At 44.1% G+C, this 16,752-nt stretch overlaps 2 protein-coding genes across 2 annotated transcripts in view; one reads left to right on the top strand and one right to left on the bottom strand.

Annotated features, from left to right (window-relative positions):
• The window catches only part of LOC146964699 (rho-related GTP-binding protein RhoE-like), a 13,562-nt gene extending 7,655 nt beyond the window's left edge, over positions 1-5,907 (top strand). The window contains exons 3-5 of the mRNA XM_085766121.1: positions 3,145-3,254; positions 5,093-5,218; positions 5,409-5,907. Coding sequence (XP_085622247.1) covers positions 3,145-3,254; positions 5,093-5,218; positions 5,409-5,654 — 482 coding nt within the window. The 3' untranslated portion in view covers positions 5,655-5,907. The remainder of the gene's footprint in view (positions 1-3,144; positions 3,255-5,092; positions 5,219-5,408) is intronic.
• Positions 5,908-10,210: 4,303 nt separating this feature from the next.
• nmi (N-myc (and STAT) interactor) overlaps positions 10,211-16,752 on the bottom strand; it is a 66,389-nt gene continuing 59,847 nt past the window's right edge. Inside the window, exons 8-10 of the mRNA XM_085765408.1 lie at positions 12,868-13,054; positions 10,774-10,877; positions 10,211-10,572 (exon numbers count right to left, since the gene is read on the bottom strand). Coding sequence (XP_085621534.1) covers positions 10,369-10,572; positions 10,774-10,877; positions 12,868-13,054 — 495 coding nt within the window. The 3' untranslated portion in view covers positions 10,211-10,368. The remainder of the gene's footprint in view (positions 10,573-10,773; positions 10,878-12,867; positions 13,055-16,752) is intronic.

Raw genomic sequence — 16,752 nt, 5'->3', positions numbered from 1 at the left:
AAAACGGAAAGGTGAAATCCCGCAATCTGATTGGCTGTTAACCGTGGTATATTGAGCATATACCACGGCTACTATTCTAAAAAGCCTTATCGCAGCATATCATTCCGCGTCAGGGAAGCAACAATGTTTCCATGACAACAAACAACTGTTAGGACGGTGGCAACAGAGTAGCCGGCTTTTGACTTTTATTTTTCGGTGGCATTAACAACAACAACAACAACTATGTTCACGGTTAACTTTGATCTCCGCGGGGGGTTAACGATGGACGAGTGGATTGACGAGTGCCTGTCACCAAAGAAACAGCCCAGAAAAAGACGACATGCGGAGCTGACGTCAGGAGACCTCGATCAGCTGGAAAAGGAGAGGAGTGAAGCAAATACCGTCAAACAGACTAAGTGGGCAGTGAAGTGTTTCACGGACTGGTGTCAAGCAAAAGATGTGGCGGTGAGCTTTAAAACGCTGTCCAAAAAGCAACTCAACGACATCCTGCGGGAATTTTATGGAACCGTCAGAAACGGCCAGGGTGAGCTGTACGGACTGAGCAGCTACATCGCTCTCCGCGCTGGACTCAATCGCTACATCAACGACCCCCCACTCAGCCTCTCCTGGTGCCTCCTCAAAGACACGGAGTTCACAACATCCAATCATGTTTTTACCGGCGTTGTGAAGACATTGAGGAGGAGAGGGCTTGACACGTCTGTGCACCACGCATCAATTACAGATGCTGACTTAAAAGCCATAAAACAAGTGTTAAATCCAAACAATCCAGTGGGCCTGGTGCACAAGGTGTGGTTTGACGTACAGCTTCATTTTGGACGCAGAGGAAATGAGGGAAACCGGCAGCTCAAATCATCTTCGTTTTTAATTAAGACGGATGAGAATGGGATGAAATATGCTACGCTGACCTTCAATGAGCACACCAAAAATCACAATGACCCTCAAGGTAGAAACAGAGAGAGCACAAGGGGATTTATGTATGAACTCCCTGGTGATCCTCTCTGCCCTGTTTCATCACTGGCCAAGTACCTCTCCGTCCTCCCTCCTGATGCACCAGCTTTTTATCTTCATCCCAAAAGAAACGTGGACTGTGATGTTGACAAAGTTTGGTAAGTCTATTATGCGTAGTGCATATTTAGATGACAGTTAAATTTATATGATAACTAAAATCTGTGTGGTAACATTCAGGTTTACACGAGAGCCGATGGGCGTCAATCACCTCGCCACGATGTTGCCCCGACTCTGCAAGCAAGCTGGCACACAGCAAAAATACACCAACCACTGCCTTCGCAGCACCACCATACAAAAGCTGTCTGATGCAGGCCTCGACACCCGACAGATCATGACTGTGACCGGCCACAAATGTGAAACGTCTCTACAGAGCTACTGGAGACCAAATCAAGAAGACCGCAGAAAGTGGAGCAACATCCTCGCCACACAAACACACACACACTCACACACACACTCACACTGCACAGCACCCGCTCCATCAGAAAGTAGTGGTATACCTGATACTACACAGTTTTTTAGTGGATGCACAATTCACGGAAATATTGAAATTAATGTAAATAAAATCTGAGTCCATTCTAATCCAAAACTGCAAAAATTAATGTAGGCCTAGGCTAAATCAAATCTAGACTGCTGTTGTGGATTAAAAACTAAATGAGTCAAGTGTATAAACTGTTATGGAGAAGGCTGAAATTTGCAGAAATTGATATATAATCTAAGTCTAAAGCTATGAAGTAAAGAAATGAATGTAAATAAAATCTTATGTCAAGTCTAATGTTATGCAGTAGGCTAGCCTAGGCTAAAGGCTGCAATGAATGTATCAAAGTAACATTATTTTTTATTTATTCTTTATTTATGTATTTATTCAAACAGGTTAAATGGAGTAAAAGTGGGGCTATTTTAAGGCATGTATTTCTCTATGTATTTCTCATTGAATAAAAACGTAATTGATTGTGTATTCCTCTTCTCCGTTGTCATTACTGTCAAAGAAGCAACAATGTCTCCATGGCAACAACCAACTGTTACAGTAGGAGGCTAGGTAGCAAAAGTAGCCGAAGTGTTTGACAAGGTTAATAAATGGATTAAATTCGTTGAATTCACATGTTTCCGGTTAACTTTCACCTCCGGATAGGGTTAACAATGGTAGAGTAGATTGAGGAGTGACCTGCTCCTGAAGTAAAAGGCGAGGAAAAGAGACATGCAGAGCTAACGTCCGGAAAGGAGGGACTATTTTTTTCATAATGGGGCTATTTTATCAGTTAGGTAGGCTAATTTGTGACTGATTTTTTTTTTGTACCTGAAATTGATTGCGTATCCCTCTTCCATATTGCCGTTATTGGTAACCGTTTTATAAAAGCAATATATCACTCCAGGCCGTGGTATCATTATACCACTCTAAGGGGGTTGTCGTCCCTCCGCTTCGCGTCGGGCCGAACAACGCCCCTTAGCCGTGGTATAATGAGCATATACCACGGCCTGTCGTGATATATTGCTTAATTATATCACAGCGTATGATGTTGACTAGTTGTGCCATTCACTCTTACACATGTTGCTCCTATTGTCGACCACTAGATGTCACTGTGACATCACTTCTCTCTCTTTGAGTCATCCCAATGTTTCAAACTCTGCCATCTCTCTCTCTCTCTCTGTCTGTGTTACAGATGATCAGAAGTAACTGTATTTATGACATATTGTCATATGCTGTATATTATGACATGAGTGCCTTTACTTAGTAAGTAAAAGTTATTGTTAACTGCCCTGGTGGAAAAAAACCCCCTCCATTATAAGGAAATAAAATTGATGAGTAATGTTGCTGACTCTGATCTGGGCCCGTTCACAAACTATTTTACCACTGATGCCTCTAATTCACACTGAATGTTTGAAGGAAACCTGTAATAGAACCTTCCTTTATCTTGCAGCAACATACCTTTGTACTTTCATTAATAAATAGTCTAAGTCTTCACACCTTGACATCATGAAGGTCTCCATTGTGATAGATTATGGTGGAGATTACTTTGACTTTTTGACTGCGTTCAGTGAGTGTAATGTCACATGATGATGTCACAGTCTCACCTGCTATACATCACAGTAATTACTATGAAGAACCATGTTTACTGACCTTCAGATGTCTCATTGAAGGTTCTCCCTACTACGACAACGTGCGTCCCCTCTCCTACCCTGATGCTGACGCTGTCCTCATCTGCTTTGACATCAGCAGACCAGACACTCTGGACAACGTCCTCAAAAAGGTGAGTGTGAGGAGGATTCTCCTGTGTGGATTTCCTCTTCCTCACTGCCCGCAGATGCTGGTTCTCCACAGGTGTTGGCTGAGCCTGCAAAATGGTAGAAGATTCCTGGCAGTGTTGATCACACTGTCCTGCTGTCACCAGCCGTCCTCATTGCTGGTTGGTCTCTTCTTTAGGACTTGTCTTATACAGCAGTACTTCCAGCTCTAACTCAGTTGGTAATCCTCCTTTACCTGGTGAACTGCTCAAACATTCTTTATCCCACTGTTCACACTGATCTGTGACCTGTTGCTCTCCAAGCGGATTCTCCCACATCATCTTTATTTATTTATCAGGTACAAACATTTAGAAGTGGTAAAGGGGGAGTCTTTTAGTAGTCATCATTTATTATTGAGTTACAATAAGGTTTCTCTTGTGAATTATAAATATTAGTAAGTCATTAGTAAGATTCATTAGGAATCATTAACTTGATCTTGCCAGATATTGAGCCTGCATCAGTGCATACAAACTGCAATGACTTGTTTATTATTGTTTATTTATGATTAATGAGGTGTTAATGAATAATTAGAAATGTTCGATATAAACCTTACTTCATATAATTATGATAAAAAGTAAGAACATTGCATTTATTTGTTGCTTTCAAACCGTTATAGGGTGTGAATGGAAACAGAAGACTAATATACAGTGAAAAAAACTGTATGAGCTACACTATCCACAGTACAAGATAAAGGTCATATAGCACAACAGTCTCGTAAAAGGGTTGGCTGAGTCAGTGTTTTTATAATTAAGGGACAGTGATTCCAGACAGAAGGATTCACAGGGTAATTATAGGTATGTAATTATAGGTAATTAAAAGAGTTTGGTGCTTTATGAGCAACGAGTATACACAGTATGACAAAAGACATCATCTGTTTGTTAAAGACAAGCAGTTTATTCATCCGTTTAACTGTGCCTTCTAGCACTGTTTTATCTTCTCAGAAATGGCCTCAAGGCCAGGGATGACAGCTTGTGTTTATCAGTGTGAGGTTGGAGGAACCAATGTGACATCTAGTCCTTGTTAGGCAGGGATGTCTGGGGTTACAAGGATGGGAGGAAAAGTATCAGTGTATTATCCACAAAACAATGATAAGAAATGCACCCAAGTACAATAACTAAGAGACCAATGGTAGCGCAGGGAGAAAAGAACAGGGGCCGAGCCTTGCTGATCACCACAAGTCATCACATATACAGTACAGACCAAAAGTTTGGACACACCTTCTCATTCAATGTGTTTCCTTTATTCTCACTGAAGGCACCAAAACTATGAATGAACACATGTGGAATTAACAAAAAAGTGTGAAATAACTGAAAACATGTATTTTCTTCTTTGTCTTCTCTTTCTTCTTTTCTTCTTCCTCCTCCTCCTCTATCTCTGCCCCCACCAATTCTAGTTTCTTCAAAGTAGCCACCCTTTGCTCTGATTACTGCTTTGCACACTCTTGGCATTCTCTTGATGAGCTTCAAGAGGTGAACCTGACCTGAAAATGGTTTTCACTTCACAGGTGTGCCTTGTCAGGGTTCATTAGTGGAATTTCAGTGAGAATCTACAATGTAAATAGTCATGAAAATAAAGGAAATGCATTGAGTGTGTCCAAACTTTTGGCCTGTACTGTATAAAGGAATATTTTAAACATAATGTCAGTTTTTTTGTTCAGAATATAAAAAAAATTCAGAGTTGTTCTATAAAAAGAAGAAGAGAGTTAATTCCACTAGATCTCCAGAGTTTCTAATGCCCCCTGCCCTGAGTGTGATTCTGGTTAAATGATGTGTATCATGTTCTGCTCTTTGTTGCCTCCATTCAGTGGAGAACAGAGGTCCAGGAGTTCTGTCCCAACACCAAAATGCTGCTGGTGGGCTGTAAGTCAGACCTGCGCACAGAGCTCTTCACCAGATCCCACAGCAGACTCACTCCAGTCTCCTATGATCAGGTGCGTCATGATCACAGCAGTCTGATTCTACTGAACCTGCTTCCTAACAGGTTCATAAAAACATAACAGAACCCATAAAGATCAGCATTGTCCAGGAACAATTTGTTGCTGTAACACCCCATCCCCCACCCCCCAGACTATTCACTTAATCATCAGAACAGATCTGACCTGTTAAAGCTTCTTTTCCCAGGGCTCCAACACGGCCAAGCAGCTGAGCGCCCCCTACCTGGAGTGTTCCTCCCTGCAGTCTGAGAACAGCGTGAGAGACATCTTTCATGTGGCTACGCTGGCCTGCATCAACAAGAACAGCAAGAACATGAAGAGGAGGAAGTCGTCCAGAGCCACCAACAGGGCGTCTCACAGCGGCAGAGACATGTCCACAGGAGTAATGGGTCACTATCAGCAGACAAAAGACAAGAGCTGTGCTGTCATGTAAAACACTCCTCAGGGGACAGTCCTGGAGTGGACCGTCTGACCTTAGGTCCTGACCTCATCTCAACATTGAGCAGGAGTGATGACTGACTGGCTGCCCAGCAGGCTGCACGGAAGCACTGGACTGGCAGAACACAGTCATTCCCAGTACAGAATACTCACCCCCAGGACAGACCACCATGAGTCCCAGGACAGACTACATGACTCTTAAAGGGATAGTTCAACATTTTGGCAAATTGGCCCATTGCCATAATCGCTATAGTCATAGCAGTAGGTTCATTACCTTTAATTGTAGGTGTAAGCTGTTTTCAGTACGGCGGAGCGCAGCAGCTGGCTGCTCAGAGCTACGCTATGGAGGCTAACGGAATTTCTTGGTTTCCCTCATTAAACTCATCAAATTCAACATCCCAAAACTCCACAGCGCTTTTGTAGACAAGTTGTGACCTGCACAACCACCACGCTATGAGATAATGACGGAACGATACGAAACGGAGCCGTTTTCGAGGTAAATACAGGGTAAATACGGAGACTGCTTGCTGAAAAACTGTCCCTGAACGCAACGCGCATCAGCGGTTTTGTATGAATTTACCTCGAAAACGGCTCCGTTTCGTATCGTTCCGTCATTATCTCATAGCGTGGTGGTTGTGCAGCTCACAACTTGTCTACAAAAGCGCTGTGGAGTTTTGGGATGTTGAATTTGATGAGTTTAATGAGGGAAACCAAGAAATTCCGTTAGCCTCCATAGCGTAGCTCTGAGCAGCCAGCTGCTGCGCTCCGCCGTACTGAAAACAGCTTACACCTACAATTAAAGGTAATGAACCTACTGCTATGACTATAGCGATTATGGCAATGGGCCAATTTGCCAAAATGTTGAACTATCCCTTTAAGACAGACTACCATGGCTCCTAGGACAGACCACCATGATTCTTAGGACAGACTACCATGGCCCAATTCCGATTCTATTTTTCATCCCTACCCCTACCCCTAGCCCTTAACCCTTGCCCTTGAAACGGAGCTACAAGGAGTAGGGTTGAAAGTCAACCCCTACGAATTGGGACACCACTTCAACAATCACATGCGTCATCAGTCGTCTCTGCTGGCTTTCATATAAGCAGACGTGACGAGCTTTTGCCACAAATCCTCTATTCAGAACCACGTTAACTTAATAAAATAAAATAAAATTTAATGAAGAATGATCGGTTCATTGTAAAACATTTATTTATTGATGTAAATGTGGTGATTTCTGTATAGGCTACAGATCCCCGTGCTGCTTCTGTGTCCAAAACACATGAAGCTTCACTTTTAATTCAAACAAATTAATGCGACAATTGTTACATTTCATCAATGAGATGAGCATTTATCTACTAAAAAGAATGTAACTACGCGGCGGTAAACCTTTAAAACCCTGCGGGTAAGTTAATTAGCGTCCGTCTTTTCTACCGGGACGAGGTCGGGAGGTTGGCCGGCTGACAAGCTCTCCGGACGGGGTGGTGTCTCCGTGACGAGCCGCTGATCTGCTCCACAGGTGGAGGCTCCAACGTGGAGCTTCACTTCTCCGAAAAACATCGGAGCAAACGTCTAAACAGCCTCATGTGGATAAACCGACCGCACATTGGGGATCTAAACAGCTACTTTCTCGCATGAAAAAATATTAAAACTTAACAAAATGACGTAATATCAGCGCTACAGTGAGAAATAAATCAGCTGCCGGTTGCCGCAAGATGCATTCTGGGAAACTTGCCATAGCCCTCGGTCCGTAGTGTGCCCCTGAAAAATCTCCGTTTCGAGGGCGAGATAGCCCTACCACTTCCCCCTAACCCTCGTCTGAACCAGAATTGGGACACCCCTACCACTTCACGTGAACGCGCAAAACGAAGGGTTAGGGCCAAGGGCTAGGGCTAAGGGGAGAATCGGAATTCGGCCCATGACTCTTAGGACAGACCATCATGACTCTTAGCACAGACTACCATGGCTCCTAGGACAGACCACCATGACTCCTAGGACAGACTACCATGACTCCTAGGACAGACTACCATGACTCCTAGGACAGACTACCTTGATTATTAGGACAGACTACCATGACTCCTAGGACAGACTACCTTGATTCTTAGGACAGACCACCATGACTCTTAGTACAGACTACCATGGCTCCTAGGACAGACTACCATGACTCCTACAAAAGACTACCATGACTCCTAGGGCAGACTACCTTGATTCTTAGGACAGACTACCATGACTCCTAGGATAGACTAGTAATGGGTCACTATCAGCAGACAAAAGACAAGAGCTGTGCTGTCATGTAAAACACTCCTCAGGGGACAGTCCTCCTTGATTCTTAGGACAGACTACCATGACTCTTAGGACAGACTACCGTGACTCTTAGGATAGACTACCGTGACTCTTAGGACTGACCGCCATGACTCTTACGACAGACTACCATGACTCTTAGGACAGACCACCATGACTCCTAGGACAGACTACCATGACTCTTACGACAGACCACCATGACTCTTAGGACAGACTACCATGACTCTTAGGACAGACGACCACCATGGCTCCTAGGACAGACTACCATGGCTCCTAGAACAGACTACCGTGACTCCTAGGACAGACCACCATGACTCCTAGGACAGACTACCATGACTCTTAGGACAGACTACCATGACTCTTAGGACAGACCACCATGACTCTTAGGACAGACCACCATGACTCTTAGGACAGACGACCACCATGGCTCCTAGGACAGACTACCATGGCTCCTAGAACAGACTACCGTGACTCCTAGGACAGACCACCATGACTCCTAGGACAGACTACCATGACTCTTAGGACAGACTACCATGAGTCCTACGACAGACTACCGTGACTCCTAGGACAGACTACCATGAGTCCTAGTGTGACCGATGTAGTTGGTTCGGACTTGCTCTAGGTGAGGATCGAACCCGCGGCCTCCCGCACCACAGGCGACGATGCTAACCATTTCGCCAAGAGGTTGACAACTGCTTGGCAAATTGGTTAGCACGTTTTTTATGGGTGAGTGAGTTTACTTCCAGTACCGCTAACAGCCACAACCTGTCACTTCTCCTTACTGGTACCTCCTGACTGTGGCACACCCACGGACCTCCGTTGCACTAGGACAGGCTACCATGAGTCCTAGGACAGACTACCATGACTCCTAGGACAAAATACCATGATTCTTAGGACAGACTACCATGACTCTTAGGACAGACCACCATGACTCCTAGGACAGACCACCATGAGTCCCAGACTACCAGGACTTCCAGTACCACATACAGTGACTCTGCTGCTCCAACTATTAACTTTCCATTCCTGCCCCATATTAATAAATCTTGTCATGATATAGTCTGACCCCAGTGATGTGACCTCTATGATCTGACCTCGGTACAGTTCACCTCCAGATGTTTTTTATGATCCAGATGACTGGCCATACAGATGGGGGTTGCCCATTTCCTCAGGACCTTTGAATGGGCCAGTTTGGAGATGTGTGACCTGCTCCAGAGGACACTTTCATTGGCACTGGTTCCACTGTGAAAATGAACAGGAGTGTGGACTGTTGAGCTTCATAATCTGAAGCTTGATTTTGTACCTTGTGTATATGTATTTTTGTAATATGGCTGAGAGCCAAACATTTTATTCTGTGAGTAGCAGAACTTTCCTTAGTGTGACTGGATATTAAAGGTTTGCATGCAGAGAATTTCCAGGTCACTTTTTGTCCTCCTTGTGATCCTGGAATAAACCCAAGTGATGCAAATCTAACTACTTGATGAAAACAGCCTGAGAACCTCAGCACTGAACTGCAACTGCAGTTACAATTGATTCTGCGTTGTTTTCCTGCAGAATTACTAATGGTTCAGCTCTTTGGCAGATTTAGATTTAGCTGGAGGAAATGAGATTTGTAGCTTTATTTTCACCAGGAGAGACACGGTTTGGCCTGATGTTATATGTTATACTGTGGTAAATATTTTCCTCCTGAAGTCTTAATTGGAGGATACTGATGAAACCTATTGTCAGTGCAGGTCTTCATGAGTTTTAAGTCTCTATTTGAGATGATGTAAGATACGTGTTCCTTCTATCTAGGAGGTCACTCATATAGGCTGACCACTTGGCCCTTATAATCGGAATCCTTTATTTGAAAATATGTATTTTCATTTTTGTAAACCATATCCTTACAATGCTGTGAATAATGTAATGCTGAGTAAAACCCAACCTACAACTGAACTGGAGAAGTTTATCAATGAGCATTAGACTGATGAGCTGCGTTCTGTGAGAACATACCGAATTAACAATATACCCTCAGTACAGCCTTTACATTTAAAGAAAAACAAATTCTAGTTGAGAAAAAAGCATCAAATTATATACATTTTTTCTACTTTAATTTGGTGACGGCTGCAGGTTGATCCATGCATATTAATCTCAGTGTCCAACCAGAGTTACAGCAGGGCTGGTTGTGGCTAATTCTAAATCAACATTAAGCAACATATTTTGTTAGCCATGCTTTGCTATTTCACCCACAGTCTGAGTCATTAACAACACAACACCTGTGATTCATATCTTTTAATGAGCACAATATATAGGAGGATGTGAAGACAATGATCAAACTAAATCATCTGACTGCAAGACAGGAAACAGAAGCTTCTTTTCAGTTGGCCCAGTCCTCACATCTGTCCATAGGCTGAGCTCACATGTGGCTCCTGATATCATTCATAATTTTTCTCCATCTCCTCACAAAAGACAGCCAGCTCATTCTTTCCCCCAGAGAGGTACTTAATGCTGTCTATCTCACCGCCGCAGTTACTGGGCTTCTGGAAGTGGATCTCCAGGTAGTCCTGCAGGTCCTCTTCATCTGACATGTCCTTGATGTCATCCAGGAGGATGGTTCGCTTTGGGGAGCCACAGAAGGTCTGAAAGAGCACCAGAGATCAGAGCATCAGCTTCCTCACAGTCCTGCTCACAATCTATTATAGTAGTCTGCCATGAACATAACAGGGAGAGAGGAGTTTCAGTCCCTCCAAAAGATCTATGAACAAGCAGTGCTAATCTATTAGCACCGATCTCAGCTCAGCAGCCGAGGGACGGTGACTGATCTTAGACCTGTATCTTACCTGAAACTTGCGCAGTTGGTGTTTGTAAACGGGTCCAACACGTGCGTTGACCTGAGCATCCAGATCCACAGTGTACTTCCCTCTCAGGGCCAGGCTCTCTGCAACTACAACCACACAGACATGGCATCATCAGCTAAACACTGCGGTGGAGTAACAACAGCTCTGTGAAGCTACTGGCACTTGTCAGACAAGACATGTTAGCTGGTAAACAGACTGAGTCCAGGTCAGCTACACTCTGATCCCAACAAAGCCACAGTTCTTAAAGACATGTAGCCTACCTCTACAAACACCACCATCACTTCTTCTATATGTATACTGACTAGGGATGTCATGATTACTTGTTTTCATAATTAATTGCGGTATTCTATCCCACAATTAATTAATCGTTAACATTTCTCAATACCGTCACTTTCCAAAACAGATCATGTTGGAACCACATCAGCAGATCAGGTACACAAGGATCAACGTCACATTGAATTGGTAGGTATTTAAATGTTAGCATGTCACTTATAAAAAGAAAAAAAAATTCAACTTAGACATTCAGTATAGATGACATTTCCCTGGGCGATTAATAATTGGTCCTATATTAATAGATCCTTAAAATATTTTGTGTATATGATTGGAAATGTAAATTTGTTTTGATAATAATTGATTTTTTATGGAGTTATTTTTGTCTCATAAATACCTGTAAACGCACAGAAGGTGATCTACACATGTTCCTTGGTTTGCACACGTGTTTTGCTATCCACAAAGGGTGATCTACAAATGTTCCTTGGTTTGCACACGTGTTTTGCTATCCACAAATACAAATTTCTAATTTGTAACTTGTATTTTGGTTTTTACAAATAAATGTGTATTTGTAAATATATTGGGTATTTGTAAATGTATAATTTTCCATTTGTAAAAACAAAAAAGCCATTTGTAAAACCGAAAATTCTGTTTGTGAAGTGTGACTCTGCATTTGTGGATCACCAATCACACACACGCATCTCTTTCCGCAATGACGTATTTCTGAGACAATCCTGCCGAGATCGACACAGATCCACAAACTCACAGCTGCTGATTGACAAATGGCCGCTCTCCTCACCAGGAGGGGCAGTGGTGGCGAATAGCTGAATGAAAACTAACTAAGAAGACTGCTACTGGCTTATCTCGAGAAATTATTTTAATTCCCACTGTTAATGGGTCACTTTATTAAGTTTTAATGTTTTTTCATGCGATAAAGTAACTGTTTAGATCCCCAATATGCGGTTAGTTTATCCAAATGACGCCTGTTTGGAAGTTTGCTCCGCCGTTCGCGGTGGTAGCCTAGTTAGCAGCTAACTAGGCTACCACCGGATGAGTGGTCTATCACAGAGGCTACAGCGAGCCGGGGGAGACCTGGATGACAGCGGAGGTTAGCCGGCCGACCACCACAGCAGCCCGGCTGTAGCCTCTGTGATAGACCGCCTAGTTAGCTGCTCCACAGGTGGAGCTTCACTGCTCCGGCGTCATTTGGATAAAAATAACCACATATTGGGGATCTAAACAGTCCAACATCTAATCAGATCTAAACAGCAGCCAGGCTGCTGCGGTGTGCTGGCTAACCAGCTTCGTCATTCCGGGGGAAAAACTTGAACTGGTGCTGGTCCGGTCCTCATGTTGCTCATAGATCAATCTAATATTAGTCAGACTGTTTTAAAAAAATAAATAAAGACTGACTCATTTAAAGATAAAAACACATTAAGTCCAGGCTGACTCAGGCCACAGTTACTGAGAACTTCAGACCCTTCCTTCCTCCAGCCCTCTCATATTCTCTACCTTATCTCTGTTATTCTCCAGCCTTTTTATTGTTTCTATATTTACTCTTCTTCACTGTTGTGTCTGTGATGATTTAATCAGAACTGAACATTTGGAGCAGACCATTCTGTCAACTAGTTGGACCTGACCTGCAGAGGAGTCAGTGATTTGGATGATAATCTAATGAGACAACATTTGAGCTCTCCCTGGCCTCCACCTGTCTGGAGGTCCAGGACCATGATCAGAGATCAGTCCAGGATCTCTGTGTGATGAGCAGCTGTATGTGTAAAACCCCCCGGTGTCAGAGAGATGTACCTCCAGGGTGCAGGAATGTGACCTGTCCTGTCCCGGTGTTCTCATCGTACTCCACTCTCTCTACCTCTCCTCCTCCTCTGCTGGGCCTGGAGAAGCTCATCTCCAGCCGGTCCTTCATTCTCTCCACTGGCATGGAAGGGGGGACGTTGGAAAACTTGATGTCCTTTCTGGAAACATCCAGGTGCACCTGTAATGATGAAGCATCAGGCCCAAGGCAAACATTTAAACCCCCAGTACCTTCTCCTTGACAAATGCCACTGCTGATGGAGATGGTGCTTTAAAGGATTAGTTCACTCAAAATTGAAATTTCACTCATTATCTACTCACCCTTATGTGGACTAAGGGCTGGGAGAAGTTTCAGAGTTATTCGTGGCTTCTCTGAGTTACAGGGGGTCTCGGCGTAGCAGTGCATGCCAATATAACGGTTGCAAATGGATACCAACTGTCTTCGTAACAAAAAGACACACCAAAAAATCTTGCGAGATTTGGACGGACCAGGAAGAGGAGCTGCCGTTACAAACAAGCTTGAAATATAGACTTTTTTTTTTTTTTTCAGGACAATTTCGCATTTCGGGGCTTCAATACAAGAGGGACATTACATACGAGCAGCATGGAGGTATTTGGATGTTTTTTGGTGTGTCTTCAATCAAATCAAAATAAACTTTAATGTCCCCAGAGGGAAAATTGTCTTGGACAATCAATGCTGTACATCCTGCATACAAATTTTAAAACCATACACCATTTCACATACTAGAAATGGATAACGAACACCAACAGAATCACCAAGAGAGTCAAGAACCATCAAGGGAGAGTTGTTTTGTTCATTGAATCTTAAAAAAAAGTCATTAAGCTCATTGGCTCTATTAAAATCATTCAAGGTGACTAGCTTCTTGTTGCTTGGATTCATGTTCGTTATCCTTTTCATGGAGTCCCACAATGTTTTATTATCCATAGAGCTGAAACTCTGCTCAATTTTTACTCTATGTTTTTCTCTGGTGCTCCTCAGCATCATGTTGATTTCTTTTTGTGCTTCAGCTGGCCCGGCGCGGTCCTTGTTTTTCAAAGCCAACTTCTTTTTATTGATGCAGGCTTTTACCTCCTTGGTAATGTGTGGTTTGTTATTAGGAAAATGAACCACCTCCTTTTTCGGGACCACGTTGTCGACACAGAATTTGATGTAGTCCGTTATGGCTACAGTAGCCTCATCAAGCTCCTGGTTGTGAAAAATGCTCCAGTCTGTGCTGGAAAAACAACCTCTCAGAGTCTCTACACTGTCCTGATTCCATTGCAGCACTGTCTTATGCTGGGGCTTACTGGACGGGGAACTAAACCCCTCAGTTTTGGATGACGTGCTCTAAGCTTGAAATTCAAAAAATGCCTTGATTATGGGCGGGACTCCAGGAGCACTCTCCGATCCCCCCCTCCCCTCCCCCTTGCGCCCCATTCACACCCGCGAAATCACACAAAAGAGAAAAAAAAAGTAATAAACACACATCGACACTTCTGCTAGGGCTAACGAGCTACTAACGAGCTACTCTAACAGCACTAGTAGCGTGGACACTACTAGGAGAGGACGCCAGAGCCGTGACACAGCATCTACAGCCGATCCGCCGGCTCGTTAGCTCGTTAACGGCTCGTTAGCGCCGGCCGCATTAACGATTCCCATTCAGGCAGCTGTTAGCAGCCGTTAGCCGCAGCAGAGCAGCTAGAGTGCCTAGCAACCGTTAGCGGCAGGCAGCAGCCGGTGCTGATTGGTCGGGGAGCTGGTGGCCGGTGACGAAAGCTGCCTCCAAAACGTCATCTGCCTCCATCTCAGCCAATAGAAAAATTCGATTGTAATAGCCGTGTTTCAACCCATAGAGGGCAGTCACTCTACATTTTTACTACAAAATACACCAAATTGAAATATTCTGACTAAAATGTCAAAAGTTGGACCAGAATCAACTGACAACACTACCTTATACCCAAATACATTTGTTTTCAGCAGAAAAAAAGTGGTTTAGGGGTTTAGTTCCTCTTTAAGCTGAGATTTATAAGTGGGGAGAAGATGGACAGTGAGGTGGTCAGAGTTAGAGAGCGGGGGAAGAGCTTTAGCTTTGTATGCACTCTTTATGTTTTTGTTAAGAAGACAGTTGGTATCCATTTGCAACCGTTATATGGACATGCACTGCTACGCCGAGACCCCCTGTAACTCAGAGAAGCCACGGAGGACTCTGAAACTTCTCCCAGCCCTTAGTCCACATGAGGGGGAGGAGATAATGGGCCCTAGTTTCTTAGACCAGGTGAAGTCTAACATCAGCGCAGCTTCGCCACGTCAACGGGGTGTGGCCCAGGTCCATTTCGCAAGATTGGTGGGCCACGCAGTCAGATTTAGACCAGCGCAATCCCTCCCCTCGTCCCTCCCACCGGCGCAAACGGCAAAGGGGGAGGAGAAAGGGCGGGAGGGCGACAGGAGGAGGAGAAGTGGGATTAACACAGCCGATTCGGATCTTCACCAATCAAAGGAGCTCCTCTCCTCACCTTTAACTGCGCCGCGGGTGATGCGCACTGCAAGTTTGTCATTTTATACTTTGACATGGACGGAGGAGACAGCGACGCCAGAGGCCGAACCTCTCCCAGGAGGAAACAGCTGTTTTGGTCCGGATGTCCGAGCTCAGAGTGACCAATAATGAGTTTACTAATATACTTAACCAGGATTGATCTGATACACTGAGAACCGGTGCTCAGTGTAAGAAACAACAACTAATAACTAATAAACTAATAAAGAAACTCACATTTATTCAAACCCTGTGTAAGCAAGATGAGAGGTGTAGGCTACACTAATCACAACATAAACAAACACCATGCGGAATGAAATCAGCGTAAAGGACGCTCTCTCTCTCTCTCTCTCTGTCCGTCTCTTTTTTTTCTGTGATAGAGATGCTGAGTATACTGTAGTAGGCTATATACTGACTATCTGATACCGAGGCTGTTGTGGTGGACTGAGAGATGAAGATTTGTGTTTTGTTTTTCATTACGGCTGCGTGATGCGGTCGCTCGTGCTAATTAATTAATAAGTAAATAAATAAATAAAGCGATCATCACAAGGGCAGAGTGGTATCTCAACACGGCAGCGACATGCAGTCATCCACCCTCAGTCCTGCTTGGGACATCCACAGCTGCTTTTCAGTGCCAGTTCGTCCCTGCTGTGTTAATTCAGGTGGAGTTTCCTTTACGCACCGACAGCCTTTGATCTCTGCTTTGATCTGACGTCAGATGCAAGGGCGTAGAATTGGGTAGGGACGCTAGGGACACGTCCCTACCAATATTCAGCCGCTGTGTCCGCTGTCCGTAGTGTTTAGTTAATGATTATGGCACACAAAGGGTTAACAGTCGGTCTCTGCTAGAAGTCCCGCCTCTAACCTGAATATCGATCTCCGATTGGCTCTGCCGTTTCTCGCTAACGTACATGTGATTGGCTGTCCCCGCTGTCACTCCGTCTGCTTGTAAAAGTTACCTGCTCGTTGGTCGGACGGACAAGAAGTCACGGTGCTTCAATCTGCAACCGCGAATGTAAGTTGTCAACATGTTCATCATGTTCATTTCTTCTGCCTGGGTCACGTCAGCTAGACGGATTTTAAAATCATTGGTGTCATTTACATGGACATTTGTGTTTGTGTCTGTCTGTCTGTCTGTCTGTCTGCGTGCGTGTCTGCGTGCGTGCGCGCTCTGCCTGTGGGTCTGTGCTTGGTAATAATGTCAAATAAAAGGAAAATGGACAAGACACTTTGTAAGTCAAAGTGTAAGTTACTTCAAGGGTATCTAACTGTCGAGCCTCAACAATAGGCTACAGATAATGAATAAAAGCCTATACTTAATGGCAAACAGATACACTTTTTTAAAGTT

The sequence above is a fragment of the Trachurus japonicus genome, chromosome 21, assembly GCF_045865225.1.
Source record: "Trachurus japonicus isolate A0001 chromosome 21, Traja_1.0".
NCBI classification, from domain to species: Eukaryota; Metazoa; Chordata; class Actinopteri; order Carangiformes; family Carangidae; genus Trachurus; species Trachurus japonicus.
The sequence above is the reverse complement of the archived record's forward strand: the minus strand, read 5'-3'. Positions and strand labels throughout refer to the sequence as shown.